Genomic DNA, 20,880 nt, shown 5'->3' on the forward strand with positions numbered 1-20,880 from the left:
ATAACCATGCCATGCACACCGCCATCTAAGATAGTGCTGAAAGTGCGCACTATTAGTGACTAGACTAGGAAAGATGTTGACATTAGAGAGAGAAGAGAACTATTTCCGCTCGTCTAGAGCCGATATGAAGATGCAGTGCTCAAGGCAGATGTCCTATGTGTTTGTTATGTTTCCATGTAAATAAATAAATAAATAAACATCTATGTCTCGTTGAGTTGCCTCCCTTCAGTTATAACAATACTGTAAAGCACTTCTTATTCGAATGAGTGTTGTTCTCTTGTGAAATGTAAATACCTCTTCTGGTATTACTAGAATGCTCCTGTTGTATCGATTAAATACCTAAGTACACACCAAAATTTGTTGTTGCGCATGTTCACCTCTGGATCTACTGAGTTCTAAGATCACAACTTGTAGATTCACTAATAACTACGAGCATAGCAGACATAGTTTTATTTAACACAAATACTATTTTATAATACATATTGGCAACTCCAGCCGTCAAGAAATAGTGTTGAACATTTCACATACAACAATATTATAATCCCAGTGAATTCATCAAAATACATAGTTCATAATACTTTCATTTTATGAAAACTTAACCGACAATTTACAGCAGAGAAAATAAATGTACCTCTGTATTCTGCAGAAGCTCAAAATTAACTGAGGTGTTCAACTCCCAAAAGTATTTTCACAATATAAAAATCGTAGATTGAGTAAAGGTTGGGAGAAGGCGACTAGGAAAAAAAGGCTCCTTTCAAGGTTACTCTTACACTTAAAAGTTTCTTCTGAATTCAACATTTTTCTAAATAAAGTCTTTCCTTAAATGATTATCACAAATTCATGCGCAATTACATATACACTGTCGCTATATTTGACTATTTTGTTCTAACATTTAAGTTTTCATCGGAATAGTGGATGGGGTGGTAGAATGAAAACAATCAATTATTTAAGAGTTCTCACTTATTAAAAGGTCTGCCCGGTGTGTGTGTGTGGGGGGGGGGTGCAGGGGCGATTGCATATATCGCCCCTCCCACGCTTTTTCATTTTATATTTATTTATGATAGGCTATAAGATTAGAGTGAATTGCGAAAGAGAACTTGAGTCAATCTGTAACGTCTATGTTTGTCGCGTAACAAGTGTGACTCCAGGAAGCACGAACCCAGCATTCTACGCATTCGCGACACATTACCAGTGACCAGTCCCAGGTGTAATAGTAATACACATAAACAACATTAACACCACGTCAAGACAATTTTTTACATCTACACACACCACTACCACCATCTGTGTCACCACCAGATTTGTTACAATATTATGTTAAAATTTAAAGAAACTAAATAAAAAATTGCAAATTATATTCTTTGTTTTTTTTTTTTATTTTTTTTTTTGTAATTGCATCAAAGAAAAAAAGAAAGAAAGCTTCACAATTTGTCTGCCAACCAATCTTTATACGTTGCAACATTTGTGAACACTTGAGCAAGCATACCTGAAACAATTTAAAAATAATGTTTATTTTGAATGAAAAATTAAACTACCTATTATTTAAATTATTTATACCTTTCGTCATAAGCTATTTGGATGTATAATGTCTTTAAAGCGCTTGCATTGGTGGCGCTTTCCTGCAAACCATTCCCAGTACAGAAGTCGTTTGGGAAGGCTACGAACGCACTTTGTAAGTTAATGTCACGCACATATTTTAAAATCGTTTTTTTTTAACTCACTGACTTTCATGCAATAGCGAGACAGTCAAGGCCACGTGGTACTAACTTAGTCCCCTTTAAAAAGATTACATTTATCAGATTTCATTTAGTTTTTTTTAATTGCCTCCATGTTGATAAAAGACACTTACTTTTGTGTTCTTTTCCGTCGGTCTGTCACGTTTACATCACAAAAAAAGGATAAAATGCTATTGAAAATATGACTGCACTTTTCATTTCACTTCCAAAACATCGAAATAATTTTACTATCTTTAACTGTTTGTTTCGGAGTTTTTTTTTATAGTAAAAAGCAAATAAATTTTAACGAATTTTTGATATTGATCTTTTAACTTATATAACTTTCATTCTTGCAAAATCTCATGGTCAAAAATAAGCTGTTATAGATTTGTTTTTTAATAAGATAAAAATGCTAAATGAAAATCTCTATACTTATATTTCGTTACTTAAAAATTTTTCTGGATATTGTTTTATTTAAAAAAATCAAAGTTGCATTATTGTTTAAGATCCACATCTGACTTATATTAAAATTAATTTTCTGAAAAAAAATAGTAATTAAATTATTTTTTTATTAATATCACATTGTTCTAGATTTTTAACTTGAAACAAATTTATGCCCAATGAATTATTTTTTTTTTAAATATCGACAATAGCTTTATCGGGATTTTAAAATGAGAAAGTCATTTACTACAAACGATTGTTGGAAATCTCTCATTCTACTTATTTTACATTTAATTTTGTTAGCGAAACACAACAAAACAGTTTTTATCGATAAAGGATTGTTTCGAATTTTGTTTAAAAAAATAATAGTAATAATAATAATGTTTTCAAATTGCTTTTTTACTTTAGTATTCTTGCCAATCGTGGCTAAAATGTGATTAACAAACAAAGATTGCTCCAAATACTTATAAAAATTCTACTAACAGCTAATGAGAGTTTTCGATCGCTCTTCTAATATAAATATACGTGTAAATATAAGCGATCGCCCCCCCCTCCCCCAACTTAGCGGACAAATTTTAATAAAGAAATCATATAATTTGTTTACGAATTTACTAGTTATGTTAAAAATATGTACTAATTATTTATATTTCAAACAATTTTTTTTATTATTTTGCCCCCCCCCTTTTTAGTATGTTAGTCGATTTGGTGCGGTGGGGAGGTGCCGGTGGCATTTACCCCGCCTCCCGCGACCCACCATAAACTTTCGAGTTGGGGGCGGTCCAATTTGTTTGTAGAAATCACAGAATCAATTAAATATCTATATGATTGTCAGGAGCAAGTATGATGAGAGAGTGAATGTGCTATTTCTTTGTTACTACTTAAGTACGAAATATTTAAAAACCCTTTGTTTATTTTCACCAGGCATGAATGTGAACAGTAACACGTGATGTTTTTAAATGTAAGTTTCCCTTGTATGATAGAGTGAAATTGGTAGTCAGTTGTTTTTTTTTTCTAGACAAATGTTTATGTACAAATATGGACGGATTCCTTCCTCCGGTAAAGTACCTCAGCAGAGAGTCAAATCAGATTTTCAATTGCTTTAACGTTCTTGTTTTTTTTTTTTTAATCTAAACGTGATGGACATACGCACACGCACAAAAATAAGCGTCTTTTATTTTGATAGGTACACTAAAAAAAAAATAAAATAAAAAAATCTGATAATTTAAAAATTTTGAGGGAACTGATTAGTTCACTGTCACGCTACTGCTTGTCACTCTACTGCACGAAAGTGGTTGCATAAAAAGTCCATTTTTTTAAAAATTGCATAATATTTACGTTCAAAGTGCATCTTTAGCCTTTATAAACAAAACATACATGTTTTCTTTTAATTTTAGCAGATAATTAACCAGAAAAAACACCTTTAACTAATATTTTCTATTTGTTATAAAGATTTCTTATACATTTAATAAATATATATGACTTAGTGATACTGAAAATGTACAAAAAAATTGTCCTTCTTTGCTAAGGTATTGTAACATTATCTCCCTTACATTTATGTATTGTTTTAGAATTGGTGTATTTTTATGAAAAAATCGCTTGCATAATTAATTTTATAAATTAAATGGTTCGCTTTTTAGAAAACCAAAACTAGCCGTTGCACCTAAACTTTTAAAGCCGCATCACATGGTGAAATAATATTTTTCATTTCTCTTCTAGTTTTCGAGATTTGAGTGAGACAGACGAACATTTTGCACAAACCTAATAGCGGCTTTTCCCCTTTTGGGTCCGCCGTTAAATATTGCGTCGAAAAGAAAATTGAGAATTATTTTCGGTAAATTTAAAATCTGTGGTTTTGATCGCGATTGGGGATTAGTTTAAAAAGGCAAACATAAAGTATTAACTGATAAAAAAAAATTTCATCCGAGGGCAAATGGGAGAATTACTGACATTTCAGTAAGTAAATTAAGGCCCTTAAGAAGCACAATAGGCCGATTTATGTACTAAATAATTTTGAACACTAGTTTTAACTCTTTCTCTCCGAACCGACGGTACCAGCGTTGATTCCACCAGAATGTGGTAAATGATTACGGAGAGAAAGAGTTAAGTTTCTCTATGCTTATTCGCAAAATTAAACAAACGAAACATACACACAGAGACGAAAATATAAGTGACAAGAAAAATAATTAAAAAAACAAACCTTTGCATTTTGATTCATTGCCGACTGCAGTTCCAACAAGTATGTCTTTATTAGGCCCACAATACAAAGGGCCCCCACTATCTCCTGAACAAATACTGTTAGGTTGACCTGACGTACCTATAGAGGACGGATATTAAAAAAAAAATATTAAATTAAATATATAAAATTGACGAAAATTATCTTTTGGATTGTGAAAGGTGCTTAATTGTTTTAGGGTCAAATTAAGTAATATCAGAAAAAAAATTATATTTTAAAGTGGGACTACTAGTGAATAGTGATGTCTAATGAATAAATAGATTTACATATATGTGTTAAGCTAAGGTTAAAATAGTGGTATATGTTTTTTTTTAACCGATATACTTTTCTTTTAAATAGATCCATATGCATCGCACGATTCTCAACCTCAGAACAATTTTTTCTGACCCAACATCTTATATTTCTTTTTCTTATCTTTTTTTTATCTTGTAATCAAATGACCGACATTAGTGAATCTAGATTCTGATACCATTCTTTGACTCACCATTTGCAATCATAAACAAACCAAAAATAAAGCTTTTTCGTCTGCCTGTATTATAAAGTACCTTCCCATGAAAAGCTCTCATCCAACGACACGATTGTTTTTCGTCCTTGTATTTCAATGGATTGGCACGCACTATACACACATTAAGCACAAACTTATTAGGGCTTCGAAGCGTATAAAAATAATGCATTACTAGTTTGTTTGATTTGCACTTTTTATTTTCTGTTGTTTTGTTCTAGCCAAATTAGGTTTTGAGGAGAAAAAGCGAAATGTTAATTGATGTAAACAAATTACTTATGGGACGGCTTAGAGATAAGGAGCTCTTATGAACGGAGAGATTTGACGCATTCGACGGTTCCTTTCATTATGATTAAACATCTTGTTCGATATTCAGTATCAGCGTCTACTACCATATATTATTGGCCTTTTGCATGTGTTATTTAAATTCTTGTGTTGATTGTTACCTCAGGTTTAATTATCTGCATTAGACACAGCGAGGAAGCGCCTAGTAACAGTATAGGTGTTAAAGCACACAAAAATCATCTTCACATCTCTCTCTCTCTCTCTCTCTCTCTCTCTCTCTCTCTCTCTTTTACCTCGTTGAGATGTCCAAAAATTCTAGATAAAACGAATCTCTTTTTAATAAACGTTTGACCCGGGAAAGGATTTTATCTCGTAGCCAGTTAGAACGATTGACTTTTCACCGACCCTTCTGTCTAAAGGCTCTAGCAACTACATGATCCTTTGATCATTGTTCATTGGTCACGGTACCTTTAGTTAACGCAACGCGAGGCCAGAAATCAAGCCCATGAGAGGAGACTCCATAGTTCTATAATGTACAATTGCGTTCCGTGATGGGAGAGGGGAATTCACCGTGCGTATGGACTTCACTAGGGTACAATGGATGACATGTGTCATGTAGGGTGTCATGTGGCCAGCACAACGACCAACCGCATTTACTTTCCCCAAATAAAGTCTGATACCCATTAGTATTTGGTGGACTTAGGAACGCCTTATAAATCCCAAAATTTAAAGCCCCAGTCCTGACAGATATTTGAACCCAGGGCACAAGGTTCGAAAGCCAAGCGCTAAATTACACAGCCACTGCGCCCCCTAGCCCTTCATTAACACCACCTAACACATTGAACTTTGTAACCACTGTGCATGTACAAAAGGTAACAACGTAAGTGAGAACTCTAACACAAAGGTAATCGCCTTTATTGTGTAAATAAATAAAGTTCAAGAACGATACATTTATCGTCTTTTACCATTCTTGTTATAGACGCAAAGAAATAATTTTTTATCTAGTGCTTCAGAAAATTGTGGCCAAAATGTTTTGCAATATGTATTAGAGATAATCATTGTAATCGCTTTCTGTAGCCTGTTAGTCTTTGTCCATAAAGTCTTGTTAGTGTAGCCCCAGCCACTCATGATACAGGACGTATTGACATAACGATCGATTTCATCTGCCAGTTTGACAACCTTAGAGAGAGAAAACAAATTTGCAAGCTATCGATAAAAAATTATTTCAGAGCAACTTTTGTACATAAGCTTCATAGCTTAAAAATTATTATAAACACTTTTTGAATAATATTTAAAATAATATTTTAATTTCGAAAATAGGCTTCTTCTAATATATAATACATTACTTTAAAAAATTATTAATTTCAATATAAATTTCATTTAAATAACCCTGTTTAAATACAAATGACGAAGAAAGAAAAAGAAAAAAAAAAGAAAAAAAATTAAAACAGCTTATATGAAATGTAGTTAGATTATTTTGTTTAGATCAGTCATGTATTAAATTTGAAATAGATATAGACAGCCAATAATGAATCTGTCCAATTAGAAATATTTTAACGAATTGTTTTTTTTTTTTTTAGCTTTCTCAATACTCTGTGATTATATCAGCTTGGAAAGGTGTAGGGAGGTGTAAGATGTTGGCATCTGGGTGATCGCTTTTTAAATGTATTTATTTTAAAAAGTGAGGTACTTGAAATCGAACTCGAGGGCTAAGGCTTCTATAGCTTCCTCAAGCCAATGCAGTAACCACTGTGCTTATGAAAATAGGTTATTAGTTATTTATAGTTTTTGGAACTCACTCCCCATTCATCTCAGACAGACAACATGTTACACCACTTTTAAGAAAAACATTAAGACCTACTTGTTTAAAACTTTTTGATTAGTTTTTGATTTCTACTGTCATGTTTGTGTTTGTAATGTTATTACAGCGCATTGAGCCTACATTTCGTTTGTTAACAGCGCTTTATAAAAAAAAATATTATTATAGTTATTTACAACTTTTCTTTCTAAAATTAATAATAAACGGACTAATTCAATTTATATCTTCTGATCAGGCAAGTAAAATTTCTTTTCATTGTTCGAGATACCAAACAAAAGAAAATGAAAAAGAAACACTTTCTTATTGAGAAGGCAGATCTTAACTTGGAAACATGAAATGTCCGTACTTTATTGGAACCAGGTTGATGTGCACAAGTTGCCAAGGAAATAGCGAACTAAAAAATACAGATCCTGGGAATGAGTAAAGTTCGATGGAACTCATTTGGTGAAACAAGACTGCAATCAGGAGAATCCCTTCTCTTCTCTGGAAAGGAAAGAGAAGATGACAAAAAGACAAGATTAGACATAATGGTGAGATGTCGATCATTTTCCAATAGAAAATGACGTGAAGCAAGCTCCTACTCTATTCGCTATCTTCTTTGGCGTAATCCTGGGACCACTTTACATATCCAGTAAGCATAGTATCGAATGACACTTCGCTGTTAAGAAAGTTGATAGCCAGTAGTGCTTTTGGACGCCTCCAGGAATGAGTTGGGGGAAAAGATCGCTCCGGCTGCCTAAAAAAAATGTTTATCAAGCAGTGGTTCTGTCAACCCTTTTATATTTATCTGAGACATGAGTAGTATACAGAAAACAACTACCACTACTTGAACACTTTCACCTAAGATGCTTGAGCTCCATCATAAACATACGGTGGCCCAGACAGCACCACAAACAGTGATATCTTTGCGATCGCCCTTATGGACTATTACAGAGGGACTTCTTATGGTCCGACAGTTACGCTGGGCAGGGCACGTACCTCATGTTTGGGGAACGAACGCAATCTTTTTGGTGTGCGAGAAAGTGTGCTTGAGCTTGGCTTGGCTTGGCTACCTAGAAGGGGGCTCGAGGTTCGACACCCGACTCGGGCAGACACAAATGAGATTGGACCAAAGCGCTTTGAGCATGCTATAAGCATGAAAGTAGCGCTATATAAAAGCTATAAATATATAGAGACTTTAGTCAGGTAGAGCTAGATCTAGACTAGTTTCAATACAGAATCTAGATTTCTAAAGTAGATTCGATCTGAAATGTAGATCTAGATATAGATTCTACTTAATGACAATGTCAGGGATTCCGCAGATAAATGATAAGTGAAGTGTTTTCTATTTATTTTATGTTTTACGAATCACATGTGTCCATGTGGTGATTACGACTACACCTACAGTATACGCAGAACCGTGAATGGCGTAAACTGTATAGGTACATAGACGCAGAACTAATTGCGACTTGACGGCATTTGTAAATTTGTCTGCTGTGCTGTACGAGATTCCAAAAAATATGTATATTCTAAAATTCTAGAAAAATTGATTTATTCCTATTAATTTATTAATATAAATCTACTAATCTCATTTATAATATGTAGCTCTAGATCTACTATGTTACCTACGCATTCATCCAGATTTTAATATATAGATTTAATAGATTTAATTATACTAATAAAGAGATGTAATTTAGATAAAAAAAACTGGGTTTTTCTAAAATCTGATACTTGTTGTGTTATAGTAAAACACCACCTACCTAAATAAATTGTAAATAGAGCAAATACCTATATTTATTTTAGTATATATAGGTCTGTGTTTTTATATTATATAACTTTCGTAACTTCTTCTATAGAAAAATGACTTTTGTAATTTCTTTTACTGAAAATTTGGGCTGCTCAAGTCTGACACATATATAATTTTGATGTGCAGCAACAAAGCTCATTGTTTAAAATTATGTTTTATTATTTTAGATCGTGGCACGTTATACAGCTAGTGATGGGAACTAAACTAACTTTCAAAAGTTAAACTAAAACTAGTTTTCAACTAAAATAAAGTAGTTAAACTAAACGTTTATCATGAATTTCAAAATATAGTTAAACTAAACTAAAGAAAATAAATTAAACTTTTCATAACTATTTTTTTTTGACGGGGGGGGGGGCACTCTATCGCCGTGGCCACTCTTCTTGCTTCAAATCTTGAGACTCCGAGACTCACAGCTTGACGGCATGAGGAGCGATCGAGAGCTTGTGCTTCCAAGCTGTGAATGTCGATATCGCATTCCTTGGAGCTCTTGAGAGTGTCTTTGTAGCGCTTGTATTGACCTCCCTGGGAGCACTTTCCTGCACACAGCTTGTGGATATGATGAGTCCTTTTCGTTGCCACACTTGTTCTTGAAGTCTTCCAAAAGTAGCACTGGCACGAGCAACAAGAAGTCAACCTCATCATCTAGGTTGGCGTCTACTGATATGGTACTTACCAGATAGACATACTTTTTGACGTTTGCTAATTGTTGTCCATCTATGAGAATGTCTGGCTCTGTGACTGATTTATTTGGAGGAGGTTGGTGCAGCACTTCTGTCTTTTTCACATTAATGGTGAGGCCAAAATTTTTGCATGCATTAGCGAAGAGGGACAGGCTCTTTTGAAGGTCTTTTGAAAAGGGGGGGGGGTTGAAATAGACCTATATAGATATAATCATCTGACTGTATGCCTTACATTTCGATCTTATTCTTTTAACATTGAAGATATATTTATCCATAATAAAATTAGTATTGAAGAATATGTTTCTTACATAAACGTCAATGCACAATAAAATAAAAAAAGATGTCTAAATAAATATGTGTGCTTGTATTTTTGCCTTGAATTAATATCTTTAGAAAAGAATGGTACTATTTTTTTTAAATTATATTAACTTATTATGTAACGGAAAATCTTACTTATACTGGTAAAGTTTAAAATCTCATTAAATAACATAGATTTTTAATTCCAAATTTAGGTCTAGTAGCCAAAGTAATAGAAACGAAATCGTTGGGGTTTTAAGAAACATTTGACCTGTATAACTATTTTATTGTGTAAAATACATGCTTGATTGACCATGCCGATGTGCTATTTTCTTCTCTGACCACTAAAAATACAACTAACACTATTGCATAACCGTTAAACGCGCAAGGGAAAAAAAAACTAGGGTGGTCTTGTCATTATGGACTGCACACTCAGTACACTATATAGACCTACACGTGTACGTCTATCTGGCCAGGTTGTTAAAATCAGTCTGACACACTGTCTATTTACTTTCTGGGCAAGGAGGGTGTGTAATTATTTTAGTGTAAAGATATATCTACGAACATGCTTGACTAGCCACGCCAGTGTGTTTTTTTTTTGTCTGACCATTCTACATTAAGCAAACACTATTGCATAACGCTTAATGAAAAAAAATGCAGGGTATTTGTGTAGCATTATCGACTACACACGTACACTTGGTCTACATGTGTATGTCTAGCTGACAAGGTTGTTAAGATCAGTTGGACACAGTCTATTTACTTTATGGTCAGAGAGGGTGTGGATTGAGATTTTTTTTCTAGATTTGGTTATCCTAATGCTTTTAGATCTATATAGGCCTAGCTGTCAATTTAGACTTAAATCTCAATAATAATTCTTAAGACTATAAAAAGGGTGTACTTGATGTTACTGTAGTTAAAAAAATTATTGTTTGCCGCAAATCAATTGATTAAAATCGCCAAATATTGACCTAACTCACTAATTATATTCCAACTATAAACAGAAATCAAACACTTCCACGAGGCTCAAAAACAAAATCGGAACAACCCCATTCATAATATTGCATAGAAGCTTTTGGCAAAAAAATGTTTAACATTTTATAATACTGCTACTTTCAAGTGCAAATATTTACTCCCATAATTTCTACCAGGATCTTACTTTACCCTCTTCAAATGCAGACTGTCTAAATAGTTGTTAACTGCATCATTTTTTTTATAATCAAAGTTATTGATATCACATGACCAGAAAAAAGAGATGTGTGTTTCAACCCTGACCACATGTTGAAAAGTTGTACAAATTTTAATTAAACTAAAAAAATTCATTAAACTACAATTTTAACTAAACTTTTTTTTTCTGGTTAAACAATGTCCATAATATTTTTTTTAGTTTCTAACTTTTTAGTTAATTTTGCCCATCACTATATACAGCATCCGTTCAGTTATTTGGCCTGGGAACTTTTTCCTATTACATAATGTCGAAAAAAGCAAGTTATACCAATATCCGTTGTACTGGAAAAGACTATTGAAAGAGGCACTGTCATAGGTCAGATATCAAGAAACCATAATTAAACTAAAGGACCAAGTCTAAGTGGCGAAAACATATGAAAAAAGAAAGAAATGAAAACAAATGGAATCAAAAGAAACCTTGGCAAGGATTTCGAAAACGGCACCAATGATTTTATTAGAAAATTAATGATTGATGTATATCTTTGGGAAAAAATAATTTAGCTATTTGGGCATTCTGGAAAAACTTTAAAAGTTGTTCAGAAACTTTTTGAAACCGTGATTGAAGTGTGGTATTAACATAGTAAATATGTCACATTACCGGGAGTGTGAGTTGAAGTTTGAACAAGATTTAAGTCTTCAGGTAAAAAAAGAGAGAGAGAGAGAGACAGAGAGAGACAGAAAATATATTACCATTAGTTGGAACTCGATAACCTTTGGCCAAATAAACAGATGACATTAACATCATCTTTCTTATAGACCGCAAGTTCCGAAGAGGTAATTTTACTTTTTCTTGTAGTTAGAGAAATCAGTATTTTATTAGTAGTACTATATAAGATAAAAAGTGAATATCTGTGAAAAAAATTGCTTCCATAATTAATTTTTATAAATTAAACAGTTTGTTTTTAGAAAACCAAATGTAGCCATTGCACCTAAACTTTGCAAGCCACAAAGCATGGTTAAATTTTTTTTTAAATTTCTCATCTAGTTTTTTAGATCTGAATGTGACAGACGAAGAGATGTACAAACAGATAGACGGACATTTTGCACAAAACTTTTTCCCTTAAGGGAGCCGCTAAAAAATAGACATTTCCAAAAAACATTCCCCCCTTACTAGGTCTCTGGGCGGACACAATTTTCTTTCCACAGGAGAAAGTTGAACCGCGAGATTACAAGTATACTTTCTTTAAGAACAATATTAAATTACACAAAATTTAATCGGTCGATTTCTTGAAAAAAAAAAAAGAAACAAGGACTTACCTCTACGTTTTTGCTGGGTCTGACTGGAGTGGCTAGTGTCAGTACAGCAATATCATAGATTTCTTTATTGTTAACCAACCAGTGATCTTCATACATGTTACTTTTTGAGATAGAGATAACTTGTTCGTAACCAGTTAGTGGTCCATAATAGTTTAATAACCCTACTACTGCACGGATATCGCTGAAGTCAACGTCCTTCACACAGTGGGCCGCAGTAAGAATCTATATCCATCAAAGAAAAAGATTGTGTTTTTTTTTTTACAATACCTCTATTCAACTCATATCTTTATGCAAACTAAAACATTCTGCATGGGTTAAAATTCTGGGTGGACAAGGATCTCGAAAACATCTCTAACGATTTTTCTAGAAATTTAATAGTTGATGCATATCGTTGGCAAAAAAGGAAAGAATCATTTTTTTCACATCGAGTTTATTGAGTTCACGTGTCTAGGGAGGTGCAAGGAATTCAGGAAGCTCCTATCCAAAATGTAACTTTAAAAATAAAAATTACCACCTCGAATATCTCTCACAATTTAGTTACAACATTTCCAAACCTTCTCAGCTTCTTTCTATTTGACTTGTAATCTTCCTATTATGAGAAAACTATTGCCTTATAGACGTCAGGAGAGAGAGAGAGTTTTTGAAGCTCACAAATGTGAAAAAAAAAGCATGGCGTCCAGAACTTTGCCCAGGAAAATTCTGGTCTGAGTGAGCATAAATCCGACATCACAATAGTTTAGACCATTCAAAATTATTTTTTCTTTTCTGAAAGCGAAAAATCTAATTCTTTAAATCACTTATGCAAGCATTTTTTTTTCATAAAAATACACCACTTTTACAACTATTAACTATTAAACACTCAAACACTTGAGGCTCTTTATTAGAGGAGACAACCTTTTTCTATATTTTTAACACATTTATGCAAACGGTTGCAGATTTTTTGTTAAAAGTTTTGTTTTTATATTTGTATTGTTAAGTTATGTAAGTTCTGGTATAGGCCTACTAAATACTATATTTACACACAAACAAATGTTGTTTTTCTTAAACAGAATAAATCTAGTTTATATGCTTTATAAGATTGACATAATCTAAAACGAATAGTATTTTTTTAAACTGCATTTTCTTGTCCTTTTTTTCTTTTATTCTTGTACGGAAATGTTTTTTTTTTCTTGAGGATTTGAATAAGGGATTTCAAAACAATTACATCAATTATAAGACTTCAGTTAGGCCAGGGGAGGCGCTGTAGCTTAGCGGTAAATCTCCAAGCTAATTGATTTGTTTGTTCAGATAGACCGTACGTTTTCAAAGACGGTTTCAACTTTTCATTTCGACAGGCAACACCATATGTATCTTCATTGCTTGAGATAACACTGCCTAAATAGATTAACTTTTTTTATTTGTTGAAGACCTGTATGACCAAATTTTATTGGTGAACTAGGTAACCTACACACTGCATGCACAACTTTAAGGGCGTCTTTATTCGTCATATCGTGTTTACATTTAATTGTATTTCAATGTAAGCAATGTCGTCTGCAAAGTCCAAGTCGGTTTGGTTTACGCAGTGGGAACCCGAATGCAACCTGTTAAATGTACTTCAATGACATCGATGGCTACAAGATAGAGAAATTAGGAAAAGATACACTTGTCTCGTTGTATAAGAATTACATTGACTGTAGAGACATAAGAGCTTTATTAGCTTTAGAAATGTCGCTAAATCTGGAAAAAAAAAAGAATTTAACAGATGCCTTATTCTCTTGCTTTTTTCCGGAGTGATTCAGATAGACGCAATCAAACTTTTTTTTTAAATCTACAAAACTGATCAACATTTTTTGTTAGTATTCCAGGCTTTGTTAGACAAAGTTTAAGAAGACGTGCATGATTTGCCTTTTCGGAAGAAGCTGAGAAACACCAGTAGGCCTATAAGTTTGAACCTTTTAATAAAGGAACTCTTAAATAATATCTAAAAAAATATGTACAACTCAAGGTTTCTCAATTATAATTGTATATTTTAAATTTACGTAAGAATCTTTGATAAAATGTCAAAAACAAGGACGTTTTAAATAGAAACAAAACCCATTTTCAGGTGAAATCAATTTATTTATTAGCTCCCAGTTTTATTTATTTTAACATATAGAAACGAAAAAAACAAAATTTGCTTGTTTTTTTTAGGGCCAAGATTATTTTCTTCCCTGGTGTTGGGGGTGATACTCCGAGCTTACCGAACCGGGCAACACCGACCCTTGTGGCGCCACTGGGATATGCCACAAAACTCTCCTCTTTTTCCAGCCCTTAAATGTTTTTTTTTTTTTCAATTTTGATGAGTTGGTAATACTAACAAAACTAATAATATTCATATATAATCTTATATTAATTTATGAAATATAGATGTTAAATTAAAAAGGATTATGCTTACGTCCTACGAGTGTTCCTAAGTCAATCTAGTCATGCATGTTAATTATTTAATGACTTAATTTAGCCAAGTCATTGGTTTACCTGGCAGACTCATGCAACCCTTTACATGCTCTAATAGCACTAGGAGAAAAATGACCATTTGTACTTATTTGTCCTAGCATATGGAACATAGAATTGACCTTTATATATGTGTATTTCTGAGCATTTTATTAGGCATTGTTTTTGTATTTAAAGATAATGGTTTAATGTTTTATGTATAATTGCTACTTTATTTTTTAAGTCTTCTATCCTGAAAGGGTTTCTAAATTTACTGATTTTACTAAAGGTAGAGTGTAGTATAAATGACAATTGGACCAGCTCACATCCCAATTACTAGTAAAAGGATGCCTTATAATAAGCTATCTCGAAATGACTAGTGCATAATTTTTCGACAAAGAACAAGACATAACAGAATGAGACAACATATGTTCCGGAAGCTTAAAGTCGGGATGAGCAAAACCTGCCATTGTGGAGCATTACCAGAGAATGGTGTCTATGTCCTTCATAGCTACGTACTATATCAAGAGGCCGAACAAGACTCTGGCCCCAAAACCTTCATAAAGTACAAAAAGTATACGAAGAAATCCTGATCTGGAAACTTCTGCGCGGTTTATCTCAGATACCGGTATAGGATTTACTGATCCGAAGCCTCCAACATGTAAAATGAGAACAAAGAAGAAGAAAAAAGACTAAAGGTGTTACTTAAATCAAATTAGGATATTCATTTGTTATAAATTGAGCCGCCCCTGTTTTGTGTTTGTTCTAGTTTCTTAAAGTTTTTTTGAGTTGAGGGGTCCCAAACAAAGGATGCATAGGCCTATTCTATTACCGACATAACCAAGGCTAGGTTTTAAAATAAGTTTAATGAATTAGTTGTACATAAGCAACTAATTATATATATATATATATCATAAGCGTAGGCCAGGATTTTTTCGTGGGGGGGATTTTATTTCGGGTGGGGGGGGGTTTAAACCCCAACCACCCCCCTGGCTACGCTCATGATGCATATATATATATATATATATATATATATATATATATATATATATATATATATATATATATATATATATATATATATATATATATATATAATATATTATATATATATTTTTTTTTTCAAATGATGAGACGAAACTGAGCTGGAAAAACAACGAAAATATGGGAAACTTTAAAAAACGAAAGTTTTTTTTTTATCTAACATAGTTTTTAATGAATATGGCCTCCAAAAGGAAAAAGACATCAAGACATATTGAAATATTTTTTTTTAATTTAAAAAAAAATAAACGGTCAAGCTAATGTGTTTTTTTTTTAAATGGTCAATTAGCTAAGATTTTTTTTTCCTAAAAATAAACAGCAATCAAATTTCTTGGAATATCGTTACAGTTACTCCCGAAGACTATGTCCCCTTACCGACTAATGTTATTATATATTTTTTTGTAGCTTGGTATGGTTTTTGACCTGATGAATTTGCAATCTTTATTAAAAACTCTTAATAGTGCTAAAGAGAATTTTTAAAAATTACCTTATTCCAAGCGACCAAAACTGCTCCACACCATTGATCAAAATATCCAGTATCTAACCTTTTCATAATGGCAACTTGAGATGGGACATCAAAAAGTTGGGCATCCTGGCCATTGATTATACGTTTTCTTGCTGAGAATGTCAAAAATGCAAATAAATAAAAGAATAAAATTTTACAAAAAAAAAATAGTTTAATGGAAAGATTCTACGAAGAAAAAAATACTAAAAAATGAAAGGCCGTGAAGGAAGACTGTAGTTTCTGGAATAATGGTGTCAGAAACTCTATAAATGCAGAAAATATCAAACCGCTTTTAGAAGGTCGACAGAAACCAGCTTTGAAAGGCGAAAATAGTGTATTTAGAGACACCTATAACAAAATTAACTGTGTAGTATGTCTCTCCTTTTCTTACGTTTGTATATTAAGGCTTATAGAGCTAATAACATTCCTAGTTCACCAGATGTTGTGACTGCAAATAATAGTTCCGAAGCTGCATTTGGTATTATTTAAAGAAAAAATTTGTGCTTTTGTAATTGTAACATGGAATAGTGGACCATAATAATTTGGTTCACAATATAAGGCTTGTCCCAAGTTTATTTTGCCACACCCAGAACAAGCATAATCATTGTCACCAGGTGGTCGATTTAGATTTTCTTTTCGTCGTCTGCGTTTGTCATCGGCAGCAGATTTTCTTTTGGTCTCAACTGTGTATCCCGCGGCCTTTGTGAGTGACCTCCAGCTGTCTCGTTCTGAAGCCGCATTCAACCAGGTGATCTCTTTTATGTCAGCCATGGAAAGTTGACGCCTAAGCTGGTCTTTGAAGCGTTTTCCTGGGGGCGCCTCTGTTACGTCGACCACCTTTTAGCTCATCGAAAAAGACTGCCTTTGGCATACTTTCGTCTCCCATACGGGATACGTGCCCTGCTCAGCGTAGCTGTCGGACCATAAGAAGTCCTTCTATACTGTCCATACCGGCGTTCGCAAGGACATCGCTGTTTGTAATGCGGTCCTGCCACCGTATGTCCATGATGGAGCGCAAGCATCTTTGGTGAAAGCGCTCAAGAAGTCTTAGTTGTTTTTTATATAGTGTCCATGTCTCAGAGCCATATAGAAGGGTTGAGAGAACCACCGCTTGGTAGACATTGATTTTTGTATGCAGGTGGAGCGATTTGTTCTTCCAAACTCTCGCCTGAAGGCGTCCAAAAGCGCTACTAGCCCTGGCCAAACGGTTATCAACTTCCCTTGGTTCACAATAAGAATTGCTTAACAGTACATAGAGGCTTTACTCAGATTAAAATTATATGAGCTGTGTTGTTAATTATTTTTTAATTTACGATGTTGATTTCAGGGAGTTTCGTGAAATACAATAAGGTGCAGTTGGGCACTGTGGGATATATAGTGAGGGTGAGGTTTGCGATAAGATAGCCATGTTGGTTCTTAAAGTTAATAAAATGAGTTTTAAAATCAATCAACATCTTAAGATTTATATTATATTTATTAAAAAAATTAGGCTATATAATTGAATATATCTTCAAATGTTCATATTTCTGGATTTTAGTTCTTGTCAAAGAGAGCTATTCTCATTCAATAAATATTTGTTTGCAGGATTTAACAAACTGTTATCTATATAGAATAATTGGATTGCATGCTGGAGAAAATAATATAAAAATATAAATAGAATTCAGAAAAATTGTAATAGACATCATAATCAAATCATCTTGTGAGAAAATGGAAAAAATGCGTGTCTGCCACGTCAACGCAAGTAAATGTTAAAGACCCTGGGCTAGATCTAGATTTACAAGAACTTGAACTTGAGAAGTTTACGCTCTGAAAATAGAGATCTAATTAAATGAAATGGTATTAAGTATATAGACTTAAGCAAAAGTTGACTTTTAGATCAAATTTTAAAAGATACAAGACTTAGATCTAGATTTAACATCTCATCGTTTGCGATATACTTTTGCTTGATATCCAGATTTTGAACCTACCATCTTTTAGGCGCTATGCATGTTTGAGTTCTGGGGGCCGTCAACGTAGTGTAATGGCGACCTAGGTAGGCAGATTCGATAGGGCTGAACATCCAGCCATTATGTGTTCAATTAACTCACCCACATGTTCACATTTCGACATTTATCAACAATATTGAGTGTTAGGATATGATTCTCGTAATTTATGGTCCTGATTACTCTGTCCTGTATTGCTGTAAGGGGTAGAGATGACCTGCTTTGAGCCATGTTAATGTTGGTAGGTTATGAGGCGCTGGACCTATTTCTGCTCAACAGAATTATTTACAGAGCCAGTAGGCAGATGGCAGCGCTACTGGTAGGGTTTGATCTGTGCACCTCGGTCTGAGACCAAGGGGCTAGAGTCGCCTAAGCAGCCAGACAGCACGACTAAACTAAACTAACTAACTAAACGAAAACAACCAACTAACTTTATACAACAAACATTCTCACAGATATAAGTGTGTGTGTGTGTGAGCAAAGTTAATTATTTTGTAAGGTGTTTCCACGGCTCACCGACAGACTTGACAGAGGAAAGACAGACAAAGGGTAGGAATAGTGTGACACTTAGATTTATACCTGGTAGGGCAACTCAATACCCGTAGGATGGGAAAGACACGGACGATTTAGTAGCGTTAGTTTAGGCGTGGGTTAGGGTCTCAGCCTATTTAGAGTAGAGTTTTGGGGCAGTCGGGACACAGCGTCGTGTAGTGTTAGCAGGGGCGTGTGTCGTGTGCTAGGCGTTTTCTGGTGAACGACAGATACAGACATTGGGAGCAAGTCGCCGAGGCTGGCTCGCGATCTTGGCTCCAAGAGGTGTGAGTTGTTTACCACAGACAACATCTAGGAACTAATTCTTAGGGACCAGGAGTGACAGTCTTAGTGACAGTCTGAGTGACAGGCAGTTCATAGTCAGAGTTAGAGTCAATGTCAGTCACAGTTCGAAGGCGATAGATGGCAGTCTGGGTAGCAGTCTTGAGCATGTGGCAGTCTAATCGTCGAGACACAGAATAGATGTTAGCGACAGTGGCGTAGTCAGCAAGATAATGAGCGACATGCAGTGATTGACATCAGATGACATGGACAGCGGTACTGAACTCTGATGCAGTCTGAGGCGCTGGGTCCAGTGCATGGAGGATGAAGTAGCCGTGGTGTTGTGATTGGCATGGGTGATTAATTGCTGTTTTGTTGATTATATTATTATTGGTATATAGTATTGAAGCCACTTGTCTTATGTTATTATTTTATGTTATTAATAATCTATATTTGCAATTATTAATTCATTCATCAATCAATCTTTACATTTATTACATGATTTTAAAGTGGCCATCGATGCCTATTTAGAATATTAAATATTTGTTTTAATTAGAGAGTTTGATTTTATTATGAGTATTCATTATGTGGTCATTTATGTTGTGACATTGTTGTCATTAGTTTAATTTATATACATTCAAAGTAATTACAACCATCAAGAACGAGAATCATCACTAGACAACTTGCCATCAAGAGCCAATGGAATACTACTGGTACATATATATATTAAAGTGAGGTAAAATGAAGTAGTAACTACAGGGAGGAATCTGGGTCTTAACAAAGATATACTTTATTTTTTAAAAAACGAAATAAAACCGAAAAAAAACCAACCACAATAAACTACCAAAATACCCTACCAGACTTGAACTATTGTAACTATTAATTCATCTAATTCAAACCTAAAAACTACTAGATCTAGATTAACAAACAGCATTTACTGCAACAGCAGTTGTTTTAAGGCAGGAATTATAGCATTACTGATACACTTGTTGATTAATTTTTAAAAAAAGATTTATGTGTTGTCATTGACAATGAATAATTGTGCAAAGTTTTATCTGGCTATAAGAAAAGGGAATTCAGTGAACTAAAGTGTAAATTATTCCACACAGACAGACAGTTAGAAAGATAGAGTAAATCTATGTAAGCATTGTAAACAAAAAAAAATGAAGACTACGACTAGTTTGAAAAGCTCTAAGGAGATTAATGGTAGTGCTTATGCCTTTGTTACAGTATACAATGGATATAAAAGTATCCATTTGCGATCAGTCATTATTAAGCCTAACAATAAATATTAGCTATATTTTATAAACATTAAACTTACCACGTTCATCGGCCATGTTGTTGTGAATGAGTGAAATAATCAGACCAGTAAAGATGAATACATTCATTGCATAAGTTGTAGTTTGATTATGAACATAAACTTACATTACGCTAGCTCTGTAGGTTAGGGCAACTAACAACCAAGATCTTTTATTCTGAATTCAGAGACTAAAATGTGTCTACTAAACATGTTTTTTTTCCTAAAGTTAAGCCTGGTATAAGTTGACAGTAATCTATAACTTATCCAATTACTACATTCTGTTGATCAATGGTTCCAATTGATTGCGGTAATAGAGTTTTGTAATAAGTAGATTTTAATACAATGCCTGTAAATTAGACTTTTAATAGTAATAAATACATAATATAAATGTCTCATGTGTCAAGCTTAAAAATAATCATTGAGATAAACTTTTCTACTTATCTACTACTTCTTCTTATCCAATTACTACATTCTGTTGATCAATTGATTTCAATTGATTGCGGTAATAGAGTTTTGTAATAAGTAGATTTTAATACAATGCCTGTAAATTAG

The 20,880-nt window shown here is 33.6% G+C and overlaps 1 protein-coding gene across 2 annotated transcripts; it reads right to left on the reverse strand.

Moving 5' to 3' along the window:
* Positions 1 to 1,383: 1,383 nt before the first annotated feature.
* Positions 1,384 to 20,483, reverse strand: LOC106059613 (chymotrypsinogen A-like). 2 transcript variants are annotated; one of them, XM_056018749.1, is made up of 6 exons: positions 20,350 to 20,483; positions 16,216 to 16,346; positions 12,240 to 12,461; positions 6,142 to 6,355; positions 4,354 to 4,470; positions 1,384 to 1,486 (listed from the first exon to the last, which is right to left on the reverse strand). In XM_056018749.1, exons 1-6 carry the CDS (start codon positions 20,414 to 20,416, stop codon positions 1,422 to 1,424), a joined length of 816 nt encoding a protein of 271 aa, XP_055874724.1. In that variant the 5' UTR covers positions 20,417 to 20,483; the 3' UTR covers positions 1,384 to 1,421. The 2 variants fall into 2 exon arrangements, with proteins under 2 accessions (XP_055874724.1, XP_055874725.1); XM_056018750.1 differs by lacking the exon at positions 12,240 to 12,461.
* Positions 20,484 to 20,880: the final 397 nt, after the last annotated feature.

This window comes from Biomphalaria glabrata, chromosome 2, assembly GCF_947242115.1.
Source record: "Biomphalaria glabrata chromosome 2, xgBioGlab47.1, whole genome shotgun sequence".
Classification (NCBI taxonomy): Eukaryota; Metazoa; Mollusca; class Gastropoda; family Planorbidae; genus Biomphalaria; species Biomphalaria glabrata.